This window comes from Struthio camelus, chromosome 5, assembly GCF_040807025.1.
Source record: "Struthio camelus isolate bStrCam1 chromosome 5, bStrCam1.hap1, whole genome shotgun sequence".
NCBI lineage: Eukaryota > Metazoa > Chordata > Aves > Struthioniformes > Struthionidae > Struthio > Struthio camelus.
This window is the reverse complement of record NC_090946.1, coordinates 48,374,622-48,396,935: the sequence shown is the minus strand read 5'-3', so window position 1 is coordinate 48,396,935 and position 22,314 is coordinate 48,374,622. Positions and strand designations below refer to the sequence as shown.

The window sequence follows — 22,314 nt, the reverse complement described above, 5'->3', positions numbered from 1 at the left end:
TTTTTTTCGTTTTGTATCATTATTTCTTTTCCCTCCTTCCCGTCTGTTTGCTTCTCCTTTTGATTTTTGCTGTGGTGTGTCTGTATCTTTTCTATTGAAATGTTGCCATGTGGTCCTATTTTTAGTCTGGGTATTATGACCGTGTTAAACACAGACTGTTTATTTACACAGTGTGAGAGATCCTTGTCCATCTCAAAGGTGAAAAATTATGCTGCTTCTAAATTTGCATTCCTTTGCATTCTGAGAGTTGAGTCATGACAATTTATCTACTCACAATTTATCTACTTTGTGATTTACCTCACAAATCTTTATTAATCTTCTCTCATACTTAAGTAAAAGCAGTTAGTTTTCACATATGTTTTCAAGTATTGCCTTAAAATTTTTACACGATTTGAAAGTGTTTAGTAAATGACAGATCAAGTGCAGTGTGATATATCTAGTGATATATCTGACCATCTTAATGTGTGAGATAGAGTGTTTGCTTTTCCTGTCCTGAGAAAGGAGGAATGATATGTGTGACTGCAGAATCCCATAGAAGCACATTACATTTCATAAGTGTCTTAGTATTAGATACTGTCACAGAAGCTACCGAAGTTTGTTGAAAATTAAGAAGCTAACAAAACTTATATGTAACTGCTTTAAAAGAACTAACTGAGGAGCTTTCTGAACTACTAATGTTTACTGAGGACATCATTGAAGAATTTTGGAAAAGAAGGATGTATATATGTAAGTCTTCTAGAAAAAAAAAGTGGGTGTTTGATTTGGCTGATCAGAGAACACAATATCTACCAATGACGCTTAGCATTTAGCAATGAGATTTACCTTCGTCTGCATTTAAACAAAATTTTGGTTATGAAATAAAGAGAAATTCAAAATGGCACACAAAATTATTACTGAGTGGTTGTATTCCTGATTGAATCCTAGCGGTTTCTGTTCTTAGTACTATGCTGTTGAATATTTTTGTCAATTAAGACATCTTTTAAATCATTTATCATACACAGTTTTTACAGATGATAAAAGACTGGGGAACTGATAGCTGATTAAGAAGTCATGTCCCACACAGAAATATCTGTAATCCCTTGCATGTTAATAAAAAATAGAAGTGTATTTCAGTACTGCCTGTGCAAAGTCTAATAACTAAGCATATAAGTATACAAAACGGGAAACTCTATTCCAGTCACCTGTAAAGAATGTGAAGGTCATGGTAGATGTTACGCACTCATAAATTCCCTGAGTGATATTTTGCTCAAGAGATCTAATATGCCCTTTGGAGGTGTAATCAAAAGAAACTTGGTAGAGATGTAAAGTTATACTACCTGTGCAAATTTCTGTTTTGTATTGGCTCTATAGCAATGCTTCTGGAATACAAAGTCTGGTCTTGGCATTCAAATTCATATGAATGTTGATAAATTGCAGAGAGCTCCAGGAAGTGAGAGGAAAAGCATGATCATTCTGCAAAAGGAGGGCACAATGTGTTCAGTTTGAAAAAGGGAAAGTATGGACACTGCCCTTAGGTTTGTAAAACGGGAACATGGATAACATAAGTCCTTTTATTTTAGAAAGCAAAGGCATACTAAAATCCAAAGGCTGGAAGTTGGAATCAGGTTCATGCTAGAAGTTAAGTATTCGTTCTTAAAAATGAATTGTCCTCCCTGTTAGAATTGTTCTGTGTACGTGAGATGGATTATTTATCTTTGGAAATTATTTAATAAAACTAGATTGTTTCTGTATATTACACTTTAAGAGGAAATTACATTAGAGAAGATTCAAGGCATGGTTATAAACAGGAATGCAGACTTTACCAAAGCCAAAATCTATTTTCAGTACATGTGAAAGCTTCCTTAGCTTTTCCCCCTAACTAAGCTTTGGCTAAATATTGTTAAATCAAGCAAAGAGATGCTTTTCTATTCAAGTAATATTTGAAAAGAGAACAAGGTAGACAGAAGAAAAACAAAAACAAAACAGTGTACCTGTCATTTCCAGAATGAAGAGGTGTAACATCATGACTGAGTTTTTCATCTGGGTTGTATGTATGAAAAGATTGAAGATGAAAAGAGGTAAAAAGGAAGGGGGAAGCAGAGGGTGACAGAAGGTATATTTAACAAAAAAAAGTTCTTAGAAACCTAGGAAAAAACGGTGTTTTGCTGATTGGCTGGTCATTAGGTGTTTGAGTAATTTTGGTAACAGATTGAAGAGATGAAGAAATTGCAATATGCTCTGTTTAAATTTTACTATATATCCATAAGCAACTCATATGTTATATTCCTTTAGAATTTTTTAGTATATAAAAATATATCCTAATGATAGAATGTAGTAGTGTGCAGGTCTGGTAAAGGTAAATCCAGTAATTCAACAAACCTATTCTGTAACAGCTTAAGTCAGTATTTTTAACACTGCAGACTCATAGGCAGTGTGCGGGTAAAGATTTGGCTGGGAAGCACAGCACCTAGAAGAACTTCACTTTACGATAATGTCAGGAGCAGTCCAGAAGACTCTGTGAATTGCATTCAAAGTGTAATGTAGGATCTGGGGTTTCCCACTAGTTCTTTTTTGGACCTTCATTTCCGCCTCTGCAACGCAGCACAAACTTAGCATAATTAGCTGTAAACCTGTTAAAACTGCTGTACAGCTTCTTGCACAACTGTTATTTATATATAAAAAATTACTGCATATTGAAAATAATAGTAGACTGGCAACATAGACAGGAAACTGATTAGAAACGTGTTTAAGCTTTGCATAATAAAACTTTTATCTCAGTCCTACCTCTGTTGCCATTGTGATTGACTGAATCTGACTTAGAAAATGCTTCCTTGAAATCTTTTGATATGAAGCTCTTTTCATTAGGATGTGCTTGTAAGAATATTTCAGCCAGCATCACCTGCATGGATTGAGTCAATGTATCTGCCACCTTGGAGTCATATATAGAGAGTATTAGAAACTTCACTGAAGTTTGCTCTTCTGGCCTTGTGTTTTGTCCAGCTGGCTTTTGCTGCTACCTATCTTCAGAAACTACTAGTGAAAAATAGACTGGTGTGTGTTATTGACTAGCTTGGGGTGTCACCACTGATGACTAGCTATGTACAAAATTAGTAAATAATACCAATTCAATACTGCTTTTCACCAGGAAAACACAATGTGCCTTACAGGAGAAAATTTTTCGGTATTCCCTTTTTAAATGGAAAACTTAGGCGGATGGATTTAAAGTGAGTTACCTAGGTCAATCAGCAGTTTGTGGAAGTTGTGACCTGTTGTGACCTGCTTTTCTACTCAAGAGGCCATGCTGTCTTCTACAAAGTATTTTGAACTGCATAAGTAGAAAATCCTATCTATTGATTCGATTTTTAATTTGTAACAAGATGTAGCCCCCTTTTTTACTTTTTTCTGGATTTTCATTTTTCTCTATCTTATTCCGTTGCCCCGCTCTAACTACTGCATAGCTCATGTCTGTTTCTGCACACCACATCAAACCTGTGTGTTATATGCTCTAAATTGGTTTCTGGAGGAAGATGACAGATGAAAATACAGTCATTTGAACTGGACTCAGATAGATTCATTTTTGGGAGAAAATAGAGTTATTTTATGACTTAAAAAGATCTGTTGTACATTTCCAGTTCGGTAGTGAGTTTTATTTATCTTACTATTTCAGCTAGGAAGAAAAAGGTACATTCAGTGTGCTGAATGTGTTGATGGAAAACGCATAACTGTACCTGAAGAGCCTGTTTGGAAGTAGTCTCAGAAATAAATAATTTATAATAACTGATAATAATTTATAAAAAGGGCAGCTTTCAGGGTAGCACTGTTAATTGTTTCTTCAGATTACTTGGCAAATTCATATGAGCTTCCTATATCAGATTTATCTTTTGGCTTATCGTCCCGTACGCATGGGCAGGACCGTGTAGAGGTGTTATGGAAGGACCCCAAAAAACTCTTATTGACTTTAAAGGAGTATTTATTCCAAATTCCTGCTTTCCTTTATCAGTTATCTTTCAGCCTATTTATTCTGCTACAATAATTTGCTTTTTATAAATTACTTTCTCAGCATGCCTTTAAATGTTTGTAAAACAAAATGTTGTATTCTTAAGTGGGAAGTACCATTTGACCTTTTTCCATTGTTGATAATGCCTGAAAGTGATGTTAACGTAGTCCTGTACGGCCATTTTAGCTTTCCATTCCAGAAGGGGGATAAATTCTTATAGCTATTCCCACTTTACAACATGTTTCTAAAACCTCATCTTGGTATCTGAATAGATTTTATTTTCATTTCAGCATGAGGATTCCTGCTGTGAATATTTCTCATTTTTTCCTGATAGCTCTCAGCTCTCAGTACTCTTGTTTCACTGCTCATTCGTTGTTGGCACTTCTGGATTTTTGTGGGATTCCTTAAAAATACTAAATTCATCTGAGTTGGGGGAAAAAAAATTAACAGATGGTTGAGTTTTTATTAAACCTTTTTCGGTTACGTAATTACTAAAAGTATGACGTGGTCTGCCAGGCAGAACTTGTTGAAGCAAAAACATCAAACTTTTGAATCAATTCTTTAGAGCATTTGGGAAATGAAGACCTGAAATCAGATGAACCTTAACCAACTCAGTAGTCTGTTTTTCAACTATTTTTTGTACATGCTGACTGGGTTAATTAAGGAGGCTGATTGCTACCTAGGTCCTATACCCTCTGCATAAATTACATTTCACTGATATTTCTTATGTCAATGGAATTAAAAGAAAAAAATTTCAAGCGCAGAAATGGTGTGACTTAAACAGTATGTGATAACTTTAGTATGTAACACTGCCGTTCTGGAAGAGAGGTTAGCTGGTTCAAATGGTGGGTGGAAAAATCCTTAATTTCATAGTTCTCTCTGTTGATATTCTTATATATAGTTAAATGTACCGTATGTTATGAAAAGAGCAAGAAGTGAAAAATTACTTAGGATGTAGCATTCTATACAAAACCAGGCCTAGGAAAATACGAGGAAGAAGATAGGTAGTTTTAGAGGGTCTCTTTCAACAGTACAGCACTAAAGCAAAAGCTGCAAAAATTTCAGATCTGCCTGTGTGGCAGCAGACCAGTGGCCCGATGGGCATTCTTTCATTTGCTTGGGTAGATATTAGATCAGACTGATTATACCATATTGAGTTTTTGGTGACACTCAGTGCGAGACATAATCTGATCATGATTAAAACTGTTTACAAACTATGTTATTTTTTTCCCCAGGTAAGATTCTAGTGTACTTTCTGAGCACGATTTTTTAAGTTTCGTGTTCAAAATACGTATTTTCACCTTTGTTTAATTCAAATGTGCTACAACACCAGTGTAGTTAATACACAGTCAAAATGACTGACTTAGTAAAATGGATGCAGCATTATCTTAGAAGCTGCTATAGGATGACAACACAAAATATGTTTTTAAAAATAATTATGTAGCTTACTTTCCTGCTAGGTGCAATAAACTTTATAAATGTATAATATTGCAATAAATGCGATAAAGTAATTGGTGCTTTTGTTTCCGTCTCTGGTTCACTGGTTAGTGAGTATCTAACGTGGTATAATTTTATATGTTCGTAACAACGTGACGATGTGTGTATACAGGTGTGCGCATATAAAGGTGTTATATATACACACACATTTAAAATATATAGTTTATATAACCAGGTATATTCTGTGTGTTTATATGTGTGTGCATATATACATATGTCTCCAGCTAATGAATGCTAAAAAAGTAGAATCCCATAGCAGAGATGAGTAATGAAAAGAAATAAGCAATTGACTTTATTACAGTTTAACTTGTTCCTGTTGGCATTAGACATAAAATTATAGGCTTTAATGGTTATAAGATTCTGTGTATATATGCATCTGTTTAGTCAGATAACTGGTTTGTTTTGTTTTTGTTTTCCCCCCTGGGTCACATCTTTCTGGCTCATAAAGTTAATAGATTGAAAATAATGTTTGTTCTTTTTTGAAGTGAATATAAGCTTCGTGTTTCAAAAATAACAGACAGACTGATCCAGTAATTCAGGAGAAGGTCCCCTAAAGTAGGTTTTATTATTATTTGACGTCATTCTGAATCTTTCACATCTAGTGACAGCTAAGTAGGTATGTTCAGATCTTCAGCCTTATACATAAAATAAGATCGTAGACCTTCTCTTCTGTTTTGTCAATGATGTTGGAGAACAAACATAGAAATCACGGTTTGATTCTAAAGTGCAGGAAGGCATGCAGAGAAAACCTTGCTTTTGAACTTGGTGTTTTATTTCACTGTGAGGAATACAGCTCCAGAAAAAAGGAAGTTATAGCACTCATAAATTATGAAGAATGGGTTTATACTATTTTCACACAGGGAAATATCATGTATCTCAATAGCGAAAGCATTTTAATTTTAAAACCAAATTCAATGTTTAGCCATGTATATTAAAACACACTTTACATCCTGTTTAATCTACTTTGCTCTTCTGTTCTTACACTATGTTTAATTTATTTTTACAGTATGTTCCTCCAGACCTTTGCATTTGTAATTTTGTACTTGAACAGTCCCTCTCTGTCAGAGCCCTACAAGAAATGCTGGCCAACACAGGGGATAATGCTAGTGAAGGGGTAAGTACATTGACCAAAAAAACTCCTTAAATTTCTGAATACGGATTGTTTTTATTTCTTTCCTTGCCCCAGGATATTATAGGAGAGAAGGCTCATGTGATAGCAGGTTCTTCAGTTTTCTCATTTTCCTGGGCTGTTAATGCTCCACTGCCATAATTACATTTTTATCATTGAGAGGCAGGTGTAGTTAATCTATTGAAATATTTACAAAAATGGAAACATTGTGTTCAGAGATCAGTTAGTACCACTAGTCCAGAACTGGCTACTGAAAAAATGAATAATAGAACCTTTGGTCTGAGTCTCACTTTTATGAACCTGAGGAGAGTGTGTGAGAGTACTTTTCTTTCAAAAATCATGTTGTATTACAGTGCTTTAAATCAATGGGGAAATTATTTTTGTTCATCATTGTCATATAAATATTTATTCATTTCTAACTCATTTCACTGAGTTAAAGGTTGTCAGGTATTGTGATTTATTTGACTTATGCTTACACGAAGTTAAGAACTAGGAATTAAGTTCTGTCAACAAAAAAGTCACAAATTAATATATATTTTCTTCACATATAAAAAACCAATTTTTTTGGTTTGTAAATGTGTAACTAAATTGCTGTAGTGATATTATAGTTAACCTATGGTAAAAGGAAGAGTTGTTGGGTAGAAATAAGAAATTAAAAATTCTCTCTATTGTGTTTCTTAGTCTTTAACTATATTAAAGCACAGGCATACTCACAAGTAATGCTTATAGAACAGCAAAAAGTAACTGTATAATAAAATAAAAGGTTGTGATTGAGCTTGCATGTCACATTGCTAACCTTGCAATTAAATTATCACTTCAAATCTAAGCCATCCTAGGAATGGCTGAAAGAGGGCTTCTACACTGGAGAGATCAAGATGCTAAAAAGAGCATACTATATTATACTTCATTTAATATTATTATAAACTATTTGAGTTTAAGAGCTGTTGTCTTTCATAGAAAGTCTAAGCCATTTGTTTGGCAAATTTATCAGTAAAAATGAAGTCTAATCCAAACCCTAGGTCCAGATTTATCTGGATTTTCAATGATCTGCTTGCCCAGTTGAAATTTGCTGCTAGTTGTTCCTCTGCTGATGAGACGAACTTGCATCCTGTCTCCAAGCTGCTGCTTCTGGAAACTTCAGATGTTATACTTGCTCTTGCATCTTTGAATCGCTTATACATATACAAAAGGGTAATTTAGGTAAAGTATCTGGTCCTGCATACTTAGGCAGAGCTTGTGTTCCTCCGAAAGGTAATGAAAGTGAGCCATGGTTTCCACTCAGTTGGTCACTGCTCTGTATTTATTCATCTGTACAAGTTTTAAGGAACTGGAAATAAAATGCGACATCAGCTTTCTTGTGTTTTTCTATTCGATGAGCAATGCAATCTGAAAAACCTGGAAATACCACTTTTTAATGCATGGAGTGAAGCATTATTAACAAAGTAATACTAAATAAAGGCCTTGCAATGTTTGTGAGTTACAGGAGATTCTCTAATTACTTCTTTCTGGCTCCACGGAAGGCACAAAACTCACCTAAATCAAAATCTTCCCCATTTCCCTCTCAGTTAGAATTAAACTTAGCAGTAATCACTCAAACAACTTCTCCTGACATAACCAGTATCTAATGCAGGCAACCTCAGTTTATTGATGTCTACCATAGGCACCTCTCAGGTTGCTGCTGCTTGATCCGGTCTTACTAGACCAATTTGCTGTGCTTTAGCTGATTTCTCAGAATATTCCAAAAGCCTGGGTGGGGGACAAGAAACAAGAAACAGGATTATGCCCTTATTTTTCTTCCTTTGACCCTAACTCTCAAATCTCAGCTGACTAGCTGTGACATATATTGTCTATCCTTCTCTATTCTCCTCTTAATTTAATACTGAATTTAATTTATTCTTTTGTGAACAGAGCATAATAAAACTCTATGGCTATACTTATTTTACGAGATTAAATGGCAGATAATAACTATGCAAATCAATCTGCCAGAGCTAGATATTTACGTGCAGCCAGAAAGCTTGTGTTCTTTTTAGGCTGGGTTACTTTTTTTTTTTTTTTGAGTGTGCAGACAGTGTTAAGACTTAGTCACATTAGGTAGAAGGAAAACTTGAGGTCCAGGGAAGAAAACAGGCATATAAACACGAGTCATCTCAGTATTATCTAAAGAAACTTATTAAAAATGACATTTCATTATAATATTCTTTTTATTTAAATACAAATTTGTACTGAATTTGTTTCGTGATGAGGGGCTTCTTTTAATCTCTTTCTTGGTTCCATATACTGTGCATATGGTTTCAGTGCTTTCTTCCCTTTTATAGGACAATCCTTGAAAATAAAAGGGAAAACTATGTGGGAAGGACAGGATTTCAATGATTTAACTGAACAGCCTGTAGGAGCTCCTAAAAGAGAGAACCAAAAGAGTGTTTTCTTGAATTGCAGCTAATTTTCTTTTGAAGTGTTGTGTCTATTTATGCGGAAATCATACATTTCAGTATATGTATTATTTTTCAGAAGATCGAAGTGGCTATAGAGTAAACTTCTAATATTTATCTCTTGAATAATAAGTTGGCATTCATTCAGTGGTCTGTTCGTTGTGCTACAATTCACCATTTTAAAGTAGTTTTAGATTTTGTCTATCTGTAAAGATAGTCAAATGCACTAAAGCACTATTTCAGCATTCATTATATGACAGAGAGTCTTGTTTTTCCAAGGAAATCTAAGTGTAACTCTAGCTGTGACTTGGTATGCCATAATTGCTTGTTGAAACTTTTAATAGACTATGTGCATTAGAAAAGAAGTAGGAAGAAAAATTTTGTAAAATAAAACTTTTTAATTTTTTCAAAAGAGAAGAGTAGAGGTGGTCAAATATGCAACTTAATTTATAAAATTTTCCTTGAAGTTAAATTTTCATTTGAGAACAAACAATTAGCTAAAACTTTATATCATTCCGAAGAAACTGTCTGGCACTGATGCTAGAACTGGCTTGCATGTGTTTTGTTTTGTTTTGTTTTTTTAAAACCTTGTTTCTGCAAGCATTCAAGGTGCGGAAAGGAGCCTCTCCTTTCTGAAGGGGTGAATTTCACTTTGCAAGGTGGCTTCTCACGTGATATAAAACTATATAAAAAAGATGTTTAGATTGCTTCTGGGTTAAAACTCCTCATGATTTTTCATGCAGATCAGTAAATATTAAATGACTCAATACTACTAGTTTTGTTTTTATCAGAATAACATGACTGCAGAATTTCAATTTAAAAAAATTGAGTGGATTACTCGTTAGGAATGATCGATGAGACTGCAGTTAGTACTAACCATTTTGCTGTAAAAGCTAAAGAAAACTCAATTTCTTTCCCCATAAGAATGTTTCTGCTATGCTTTATGTATGCAACTCATATCAGTTAAATTAGGAGCTATATGTATTCAGGACTTTTCAGGTAGCACCAGCAATTTGATTGGGTAAACCATAGATTTAGATAGCAATGAAATGTATGTACACATGCAGAGGGAGTATTCCTACTGTCTCTTTTAGGCCAGTTTAATCATCTAACTTACATGTAACTCAGAAGACTAAAATTAGGAGTGATGTTTTATGTTACAGTCAATGGATAGTGGTAGGAAATCTTTAGAAGAACAGTTTAGGATAAACTGCGGAAAATAACTTAAAATGCCCTAAGGTATTCTATACATTTTGAATACTATTTGCATAGTATATATGATAATGTGGCATAAAGTGATGTAAACAAAATTTTCAATAGATACATTACTCATAAAGGCAAAGGTAATGAGCTATGCAGATTATTCAGAACAAGTGCTCTTCAAAGAGCATATACCAGGAAAAACTATTCCATCTTGTTCCTATACATCATTTGTGACAGAAATGCTGTTTTACAAGTGCTGCAGAAATTTAAACATTTGTGCTGATAATATTTTATTTCTTTCTACACATAAAAACATTTATCTGCTTCAAAGTCATGTTCAAATACTTGGAATACTTAAAGACAGAGTCTTAGAATATTTGCTTGTGAAATCATACGTCTCAAGCAATTTAAAGTATGAATAAAAGCAGGCATCAGCTGTTCATGTAGTTAGAAGACGCCTATGAAAAGAAATCTTGATTTTATGCTACATCAAAAATATGTATCTTTCCATACTGGAAAATGAAATGTTATCTATTCATTTTCAGAAATGTATTGATTTTGGCAGTGTTTCTATCAGCAATTTTCTGAAATTCAACATTAGAGAGTGACTAGAGCATTGCTCTACACCATGAAATTCTCTGGTAGATTCAGGCTATGCTTTTTCATTAAAGAAGTGATTTGAACACCAGAATCTGTAAGACTTTATCCATTAAACACTGAGCTGAGAGAAGTTTTGTTTTTCAGTCCTTACTCTAAATGTTTTTACTTGGAATTAGCTTTTCAGTGAAACAGATTTATGGCCTACAGGCTTGAAAAAAAAATTGAGAGCATCACCTTTATTGATTTAGAAATATTCAAGGAGAAAAAAATAATTTTCTGTTGAAGAACTTTTGCATTACTACTTAATTCATTCAAAATTGTTGTTAAGCTGTGGAACGAAGGCAGGTATTAGACACTGAAAGCATGTAATAAGAAAGATTTAATCATGTTAGAATTGACACAACTGTACAAGTCTAGACATTTTCCCATGTACGTCTGACTTAGGGTGAAATGTTCTGTATGTGTGTGCGAGCATGTTCATAACCATTTGCTCATATGGCAACTCCACAATGAAACAGAAATTCAGGTTTCCAGTTTAATGGAGAAGTCTTATGCATGAAGAATACAGATATTTGTTTAGTTTAAATTACTCACTTGTATGATCCTGTCCTTACTCCTCTTATTTCTTAACATTTCAATATCAGTGGTGCCACAAAATTTCCTGCTAATGAGTATTTGTTTTAGAGAGTTGAGATTGAATTTTCATATAAGTATATTTAATCAATTTGAGCAAAGAAATACCAAAAGTTAAAACAAACCTTTAAAGAAATTTACAGAGAGCTTCATGATTTTTTGAGCTCCTCAAATAAATTAAATAGATTACTAGACAAAGAGAGACAGAAGAGCTGATGCTGATATTTGCAAATTTATGCCATTTAAAAAGTAAAGGAAAAAAATGTTCAAAATTATGTTATTGAATGCATGTGGTAGAAAAAGCCAGTCAAATTGATTGCAGTCTTGGTAAGGGAGAATGATGTACACTTGTAATAAGGAATTAGCAAGAATTTCCCCCCACTCCTCCCCCAGAAAGACAAAAATATGTCTGTTCATCTATGCTGCTATCTCCCATTTTGTAGGTACATGGTCACTTTTTCTGCTTCAGTTCTTGCTCATAAATATAATTATGTGAAACTCCTGCAATATTTGTACTATGACATGCTTATTGCTATTCATTTGCTTTCAGAATTAACATTCTACTGGAAGACAGTACTTGTTACACACCAAATCACTTATTTATTCTAGTCAAGATGGAAGTTTCTTCTAATGGTATATTCTTTCTTTATAACCTCAGATTGCTTATATTTACCTAAAAATGTTGGTTTTGGTGTACTGTAAAAAAACAAAAACAAAAAACACCCTGCCTAATGAACAAAAACAATATTGAACACATACCCACAACACTATCACCTGCAAAACTATATTATTAGTCAATATTTTGTTTTCCACCTTGCTAGCCTAATGATCTCTCTGAATGGGTATGCCATTTTCTTTGTAAGTGCACGTATATTGTGCATGACACTATTTTCAGTTTTAGTTGTGATCAACTGAAAACTTTCACTTGGAAGTGCTCTGAACATTTTATTTCTTTATACATATTATTTATTTCAGTTTTAGCTGGAAGCCCAGCCTTCCATCAGTTAATATACTGATCTCTTCACAGGTGTGTTATATCTCCTTGCAGTAAGTGTAAATAAATATTTTAAACATTTTAAATAAACAATGATTTAATCCAGAATTTATGAACTCTTTCAAGCTGATAAGCTGATGATATAGTTTATTCATACTGCTTATATTAAACTTTCAGACTTTTTCAAACAGTGTTGCATCTTTGACCAGGATTTGCCCAAACAAACCTAGCTGCACATAAAGGAGAGCATAGATGTAGTTTGTGTGCTAGGGCGGTGGATGGATTAAATTGAGCAGCCACGTACACAAGCACATACAGTCACACACGCATGCATTGTCTCACACACATGCATACACACACAAACGCTTACATGCGTATGTGTGTGCACTTGCACACACACACACACACACACACACACACACACTCACACACACACACACACACACTCGCACATGTAAATGCACAGGGTGTTTCCTGACTCTGAAAGGATGTGCGAGGAAAATTTGGAGATGCATTTCTCACTTTGAGTATAAAAAATCAAAGGGAACCTAAATGGAGGTGTAGACAACACACCTAAGTAACAGGTTGTGTCTTTAGGACAGCAGGACATGGTATTTCAAATATTAGTTGAAGTCACTAAAATAGAGGGAAAAAGTCGATAAAGTGCATAGTGGTACCCAAATATTTCACCTAAGGAGCAGGAATTATTTTAAAAAGTTATGAGATCAGAATTCAGCATCTGGAGACAATGCTGTGGCTTTTTTTATTCTTTTTGTAGCACTCAGATTGTGCAAAGTTAGCAGAAATCAGTTAAAAACGCAAACCAAACTGGACATCACAATTCCTGTGCACCCTCTATCCTGTGGCTTTATTAACTAAAACAGGTTTACAGTTACTCACAAATATGTTTAGTCACGGGAGTTGCTTCCAGCTGATAAGACCAACTGTTGAAGTATTTTAACCTTAGTCAAGTCAAAGAATTAAGGATTTATTGAAAATAGTAAATATCGAGAAAAATAAATACTGGGAAGTATACTAAAAGAGACTGATGGAAAGTTTATTTTAAAATCCAGTAATTCATTGTGATTATTTCAATGTATATGTCAGAGTATTTGCCATTCAGGCAAGGGGAAAATCAGTATCAGAATAATAACTCATTATTCAGTGAGTTCATTAAATCAATATTTATAATGAGAATTTTTCTTATGCATTGAGAAAATTGTTGCAGAATCTTATATTTAATACTCAGACTTAATCTTTAGTGATAGTAGTCCAGTTGGCCTCCATCAGATGATCAAGCTGCTGTTTCAAATGCCTGAAACCAGCAATTTTATTACTTTATTTACTAACTCTTTAAATATCTTTCATGATATAGTATTAAAATTAAACTATGGTAGTAAATGATACATTGGCATAAATAGCAAAATAGAGTAACTTTGTATATTGGGAAATAGTTGAATATATCTGAGAAATTAACAAATTGGGAAAGCATCTTTACAGTCTAAATGATATAACCATGAAATTCTCTGCTACATATTTTGGCCTTTACCAGGATTGTCAATTGCTATTATAGTTTATAAATGAAAATGTTGTTATACTCTATTTATATCATACAAATTTAAGGAGAGAGGTATGATAGTGAAATACAGATTGTATTTCAAAAGCATGTCAGCTTGAAAAGGGAAAGGAAAATAAATTGATGTCCCATAATCTCTCACTGTTTTAATTCCGTATCAGTTTGTCATTCTTGTAGTAATCGTTCTTGTTTAGATTGCATGGTGCTGAGATACATACTACAGAGCACCGAAAGAGTTAATTTCAGTTAACATTCTGTCTCTCATCCCATGCTGCTATTTGAATCACAGGTGTTATATTCCTTTTTTCTTAATTTCTGTGAGGCAGAAGAACCTTTATTTCTCTTTCTAACCTAGTGGCAGGATAACCACAACCTTCTGGTTGCACTCCAGATCTTTAACTGCCCCAAGTCATGCCACAGCTCACGGCAGAACTCCAGATTCCCTTTCACCTCACTCTTGCAACGTTGACCTTTGCATACATGGACTTCATGTGTTGCTGTTGCTAATTCCAATTGTTATGGACCTCTGATTTTCCATTAGTTTCTCCTGCTTAAAATGAAATTTTTGATCTTTCCAATTATACTGCTTTCTAGAAAATGGAAATCTTGAGGACCAAAAAGCATTTACTTAAGGAAGCTAAGGTGGTTTTCATCACTTCAAGAACTCCTCAGCAACATCACAATTTTTAGCTTTTCTGCAGTGTTCAAAATATTCACCCCAAACATGACCCAAAAAATTTACTCTGAGGTTACTAAGAACTTATGAATATTTATGTTTAGGATTGGCAGTAGCAGATAAATGGTCTCTTCAGTAAAGATTATAATACTTTTCGGGGGGCTGTGGACAATAAAAAAGAAAATGTGATCTCTTGTGCTATATTTCCCTTGAATCTGAGTGCCAGCCGTTGGGGAAATTGTAATAGGAGCACAGCACTTCATATAAAAAGCGCAGATGAAATAAAAGATGAAAGCCTGAGCAATAATGTAAGAAACTTTATTTCTGGATCAGAAAAATTTGTTACACTCAAAAGTGTACTCTAATTAGCTGCTGTCAACAAGCTGTCAGAAAAATGGACAGGTTATTTGCTAAGTTAAAGAAACTGCTTCTGTGTTGAGTATGTGTCATAACTACCAAATCAAATGAAATGTTTTATGTCATGAGGTACAATTGTTAGCAGAAGGAAAGCAAGTGATATAGCAATCAGTGACTTTCAAACTTGATATCTCAAAGATAGTTTTTTTCTGAAGAATAATATAAAATGCTTTTTCATTAGATGTTATATGTGAAGAGAAAAATTACAGCATGAAATGGAGGGATGCAGATCTTACAATGTTCGTTCACATTCCATTCTTAATATAAAGGCACTGCTCGAAATAACACTTGGCCTCATATAATTGTTTAACTTCTTTGATTCCACTAGTTTTATCATTCCATTGAAATGTAACTACTTTTCCTCCATATTAAATTTATTTTGGGATAAAGTTTTGCTGCTACTTTCATGTTTCCTAGAGGAAAAACATAGCTTATTTGTTTTGATTGTAAGTCAGCCATGTAAGTGATATATCATGAGATGTTTCACTACTTGTTTACTCTGTGTATATTAGTTTGTTACTACATGCACTTTTGCTGTGACATTCTGTTTGTGCAAGTACAGTTGTTTTTACTCTTAAGGTTTTCCTCATTGATTAGAGTAAAATTGTAATTTAGAAAACAAGTAGTATATGCACTATTAGGTAATGTTTTTTTCTGTTTTTCCTTCCTAAAGAGTGATAAGTTCCTATAGGATAGACATATTGTTAAAACCATTGCTTATTGGTAACATATTTTGGAGAAACTCTTGTTGTTTTTGTATTTATTGATTTCTGATCATTTTTTTACAATGATATCTCAAAGTATGCTCTTTATTTTGATTAATACTCCCCTAAATGGGAGTAATGATACCATACTTTCCCTAACTGCTTATGCCTTAAAAGTGCTACTTTGCACTATTGAAAAATTGTTAGAAATAGTTAGCCTGGGAATTTGAATAACTGCTTAGTTCATTATATTTCAGTAACACTGATTTAATTAATATCTTTTCCCTATCCTTGAAACGACCAGCAGAGTGAAACCTCTAGTAGTGATAACTATTGTAAATTTTTCTCTAGTTTTGCCAGTAGTCTAACATATTTTCCTTAAAGGTCAAAAATTCAGTAAGCAGCAGGTTTTTTTAGCTTGCTGCAGAAACATCTGGGTGTATTGAGAAATTTTGCATAATTATATGGTTTTTATGTAGAAATATATAATACCCACATAATTATGCTAAATTTCTCAATAAAATTCAATAAAATCACCACATAAAATTGCACAAGATTTTCAATATTATTAACTGTTAACAATTTTAAGCTTAAATTCTAACATACCCAGTTCCCAAATCTGTGTTTGTTAATATCATTGTCATTAGCTAGCAAATGAGGGGTAGGATTTACTTTATTTTGTTGCAGTTGTAATGAAAGACCTCCATTTAACTGCTTTTTGATGTTTATTGTATCTATCAGACGAACAACACCTTTAAGGATTTGAATTAGTGTTAAGCACTATATAGAACTACCGAATGTAATAGTTTCTTCAGTTTCCCATCTAAGTTGGTTTCCCATCTAAGTTGGTAGAACATAGCTTGTACACAGCTTGTAAACTTATTGACCACATTGGTAATTTAACTAATATATCATTCATAGAGTGAAAAGTCATTTTTGTGCGCAGGTATGATGATTGTTTTAGTTAGCAAAATAACTTATCTTGCTTTCCTCCCCATGAGTCCATCGAATTGACCTTCTAAACAGTCCTTTCTAACAATATTTAACACACTAGCGACATTTCCTGTTCTAAATTTACATTTTTGGGCATCATCTTTTGTTTTTAGTGTTTACATAAATAAGCATGAAACAAAACAGCATAAGATCTAAAAGGGTAGGACCTAAAGTGGAAAAAAAGTAGTGTATGTGTGTGTGTATGTATATGTGGGGAACAATTTCTAGAAATTATATGAGAGTTTAGACATTCTTAAATTAGCAGTTGCTAACTTGTTATCAGGATCTTGACTTTAGACCTTTCAGTATTACTTAGGACTAAACAGCTGCAAATTTTGTGATCTGGATTGAGAGAAAGAATGATGTATAATGTAGCCAAGCATAGTATTATTAGTTTAATTGTGATATACTTATTTCTGCAAAATTTAGGCCTCACTTTCCTAGAAAAGCTTGCTGTGTGCAATCTGAGATCCAAGCTCTAAAAAAAAAATTCTAATTTTGGTGGAAAATATCAGAATAAATAATAATTTAATTTATTGTCATCGTCTTATTCAAATTTGCATTGACTTGTTATTTATCAGTAACAAGCAAACAAGATGGTAGATGCAGAATGAGATTGAGAGAAGCAGATTTGAAACCCTATAAAGCTTGTTGGCTGTTGTCCTACAGCTTACTTTCTGGTTAAGATCCTTCCCTCCAAATTTATTTTCTTCTGGTCACCAAAAAAGTCTCAAAAGATGTATGGTAAATTCTCTGATTAAAAGACGCATATGGAAAATCCACTTTCACCTTTCCCTTGTCGTAGGTTTCTGCATTTGTGGTTCATAATTGCACTTGGCTGAAATAGTGGATGTAGTGGCTTTATTGAATCTGATAAATATTTAAGTTAACATTAATCTTAACAAGTAGTCATCCTTCGTATGTGCTTAAACTATTTTGGGCAATAGGTGCATTTTTCCTCTTTTAGATTTCAATTTTATATGTGTATGTGTGTGCATATATAGATATACATATTTTATTTTTATTATTTTTAATGCTTCTGAAGTTTATAAGAAAGGTAAGTAGACTCTTACTTCATTTAAAACATTTTTGAAAACTCTATGTTTTTACTTAACCATGATAAAAATTAGGTCACAAAAACACTTCTTGACCAGGCACAATACTTTTCCACTTTGGAGATATTTGACTGTTGATGTAGCTGCTTCATTTTTATGAATAATCAAGTTTTTTGCACAGCATATACAGTTCATGATTTGCCCGAATGTTTACACTTGCTACTCAGACTGTAATAAATTGTCACATTGTTACATAATTCTGATCTTAGACCACATAGTGCAGTGGAGTTTTAAGGTTCTCTATCATTTTCTCTAGGCAGCTCAAGGTGGTGGTCACAGAACCCTGCTGTACGGCCACGCTATACTACTTCGACATTCGTTTAGTGAAATGGTAGGTACAAGTGCACTTGCGTATTATTGAACACTAAACTCAAGTCTTAACAAACATTTGAAAAAAAGTAAATATTATACAAACTCAGAAGTATAGTCTTCACAATTTCTCTTCTGAACTAGATGATTCAGGACAATGTTTTAAAAAGTATCTAGGAGCTTAAGGACTCTCAACAGAATGTAAGTGGCCCTTATGTTTTAAGTGCAGGTTTTTCAGTCCGTTTCTCTCGCACGTAGCTGAAAAACTCCTTTAATGATGGATTATTTCTATGTCGTTAGGAATCCTATCTAATGTTTTATTCCGTTAGCAAGTGGCTGCTGTCCAGAAAGAATTTGTCATAACGTTTTTTCCAGATTTTTTTGTAAATAATTGTTTTTTCCAGAATATTTTATAAGATAAGGATTTCCTCTTAACGTTGTTCTCTGAGCCCACAAATGTGCTCTCTTCGGTCCACCTCACATGGATTTTATTTCATCATATTTGTAGAACTGACAGACTTTAACTTTCATTTTCTAGAGATCTTTGCCATAGTAGGGCAAAAAAACTACCTATGCAAGCGCAAATAATAAAAGGTTGAAGTAATAAGAGGTGAAGAAAGCATCTTTTCTCCTTTTTCCTGTACTAGAAGACATTACTTTGGTCTTTAATCTCTGTTGCTTACATCTGTGAACCGTGTGAATCATATTTGCTCTGATAGAGCAGAGTTGCAAGTATGGAGATGATTGCTTTTTGACATGCTTGGTACGTTTTTGTGAAGCAAGCATATTACAGCAAGACTGTAATAAGATACTTGCTTGTTCTTATCTCATAAGCTTTGTATGTGAAACTTTGCAGTTTAGAAGGTGGCGGTTATCCTGCACGGAGAAATACATGCTGAATTGAAAAAGGATTTTAATGATTTTAAGGAAGTCAGAGAGAGCATGTATGCAAATGATACCACGCTTAACTTCTCCAGTTGTAAACATTTAAGCACGGTTGGCTAGCAGGATAGAGTAATGTGAACATAGCATCAACCTGGAATGTGTGTCAACAGATGTTGTTGTTTTTGTTTTCAATAACTTCACTATGTTTTGCAGTATTTGACATGTTTAACAACATCAAGATCCCAGACGGATAAACTTGCATTTGATGTGGGGCTACGAGAAAACGCAGCAGGTATGCCAAGTTGTATTCCAAGAAATGTATGTCAGTACATTTCTGCTTTACAAAGAGGCATTGTGATTAATGGCATTGTAAGCTTTTGAATGTCACGTTTATTTGTTGGAAATAAGGTGACTGATTTTCAGGAAAAAAATCTGCAATAAATTGACTGCTTTTGTATAAGAATGTAAGAGTATCTCTACAAATATCACAACTGCACCAACACTGTTGAGAATAGTTGAAATATGAATTTCTGCCCAATAAAATTAAAACAGATTTGATGCATTTATTTTCTAATTGCATATTTTGGCACTTGCAGTAGAATTAGTATATGGCAATCTTTTTTTGTTATCAATGTATTTATAATATACATTGCAACCATGCAAAAAGAAGTATGCAACACAACAAAACAGAAAAAAATGTCATTAGAACATTGTGAAAACAACTGAGGGAAAATAAAAACATAAAATGACGAAAATAATAACAGGGCAGAATGGGAGAGAAAAAACAGAAACCAGAAATGATGAGAAAGCTTTAAAATCTAGTTAATAGATTTCTGGGAGTACTGCCAGAACAAGTGCTGGTCATAAAAACATTGTAAAAAGAAAAAAAAAAAAGAAAAACTTCCATGAAATCACATAAAAAATTCTCAAATGCCAGTGGGAGCTGTGTTAAATGAATTTAAAAGCAGTCTCGCACCTGGAGCTGCAAATAACTGTATATGCAGTATTAACTGTTGCTGGAGCTAAAGACCACTGCATCTGAAAGTAGCAAGTGACTCTGTGGGGCCCATTCAGAAACATATACCTTGAAAGGAGAAATCTAAGTATCTCTACTTATATCAGTAACGTGAAGCCTCAAATAGAAGAAATGTTAGTTCCATTAATATCAACATATTTTTCATAGTTTTTTTCAATTATTTTGAAAATAAAATAAAAAACAAAGTAGAATAATTGGTGATGGATAAACGCTGCCATGTAAGTATTACAGTATCTGTGGACTATGATCTTTGAAACTTCTTTCTCAGGTAGCTCTCACAATCTATGTATTTTGTATCTTTGTGGCTATCTGTTTTGAATGAGCAAAGTTTTTATTTCAGTCTTTTGTAGCTGTACAGAAAAGGGTCTCAGACAGACGTTAGCAGCCTGTTACTTGATTTTATCTTTGAATGCTGCCTTTGTAGATTGAGACCATTTTCTTTAGTCATATTGCTACTGGGAATGTATGTATTCGGTTTCTCTGAAAATAGCATCAGTGAAATCAATCTTCATAATTCTACTATTTCAAAGTTACTGTGCATGTGTCTACTGTGCCCATGAGGCTTTGTAATTAATATCTTTAGTTATCGGATATCTCATATTTGCTTTACTGCACATGAGCAAGAAGACACACTGGTAATGTATAAAAAGCAACGCATAAAAGGAGTGCTTAGCTGTGTTTCTATGCTGAGCATTTTGATAACTACTGTATGCTTTTAAACCTCATAAACTGAACCTCTTAACATCACTTCCCTTCCCCCCCCACCATTAAACTGCTTATTGAATCAGTTTCAGCTGTAGGAAGCATTCTTGACCAAGCAAGTATTGAATCACAGCCACTGGATATTTGCAATTAGTTTTCTATTAAGGATTTAAGACTTAGCACTTTTATTTTTAGAGATGCAGCTTTTATTTATTATAATCTTCATAATTAGTTTCATAACCTTCAAATTTTATCTTATGATGATTTTACATCATTTTACTCTTTGGCCATTTTGTCTTTGTTAAGTTCTCTCTTACTTTGTATTGCCCAGTGAGAAGGCTGTCTTCAGTTTTTTGTCTTCTTCAGTCTTAACTAGACCCTGAAGGGTGTGAAAATGTGGAACTAATTAGATAAGCTCCCTAGAGTTGTTGATCATGTACAAAGTAATCTAGATCTTATTAGTAAAGTACAGGAAAAGTTCTGTGGTTGTTGCCTTCAGGCTTGGCTCTCTGTAATCACGTGTTCTGTAGTTTCAATGGAATTGGTGCCAGAATTGATGTTTATAGTGTAGTGATATTGTAGAGTTATGAAGCATTTAGGGTGGCAATGGTACAAAAGACAGTAAATATAAATATGAACGTTAAGCAAAAGAAGATGCAAAAGGTGATAATTAAGACAGGTATCTGTCAGCAATTTATTGCCTGTGGAAACCTTGAAGGGAAGGAAGTTCTAGGCAGTGTTTGGTAAGCCATTAGTTTCAGAAAAAAATCTGAATGGACAGAGAAATTAAATGATTTTATAAAGCAAATGTTTTATAAGACAAATTCTTTATTATGCTATTTCAATGGTGTATTAAAATATCCTTAAATTTCCTGGGAGTTGTCTGTTTCGTATACCCTTGATAAGTGTTTCTGTTTGTTAGGTGAGGCGTGCTGGTGGACAATACATCCTGCTTCTAAACAGAGGTCAGAAGGAGAAAAAGTTCGAATTGGTGATGATCTTATCCTGGTCAGTGTGTCTTCTGAAAGATACCTGGTGAGTTTCTTTGTTTATGAAGTGCACACGCAGAGGGGATATCCTGCTAAGACACAAATTACCATGGTGGGGGGAAAGGCTGAGACTCTATTACACAAATTCTTAAAACCAAATCTTTTCAAATACAGGAAATGATGCCTGGTTCTAATGCACTTTTTTCTTAGTGAAAGGTTTCTTCCCCCCAAGAAAAGTGATTGTTTGCATACGTTTACCCTGAGATATTCTTCAGCTTTCTCCATCTTTGGGAGATGTTATTTGTGTAACTGTGGAAGATTTCTTAGCTGAAACTGTAGTCTGCTGATTAGATTTAGAAAAGAGGGTTTTTTGAAGCAGGTCAATAACAATTGTGTAATGAATGTGTGTTTCTACTTTATTATGCATTCCTACTCTGTTGAGAAAGGAATC

The 22,314-nt window shown here is 33.8% G+C and overlaps 1 protein-coding gene across 1 annotated transcript in view; it reads left to right on the top strand.

Moving 5' to 3' along the window:
* Nucleotides 1-22,314, top strand: part of RYR3 (ryanodine receptor 3) — a 256,319-nt gene that overhangs the window by 41,508 nt on the left and 192,497 nt on the right. The window contains exons 3-6 of the mRNA XM_068946291.1: nucleotides 6,480-6,587; nucleotides 18,199-18,273; nucleotides 19,350-19,428; nucleotides 21,797-21,909. Coding sequence (XP_068802392.1) covers nucleotides 6,480-6,587; nucleotides 18,199-18,273; nucleotides 19,350-19,428; nucleotides 21,797-21,909 — 375 coding nt within the window. The remainder of the gene's footprint in view (nucleotides 1-6,479; nucleotides 6,588-18,198; nucleotides 18,274-19,349; nucleotides 19,429-21,796; nucleotides 21,910-22,314) is intronic.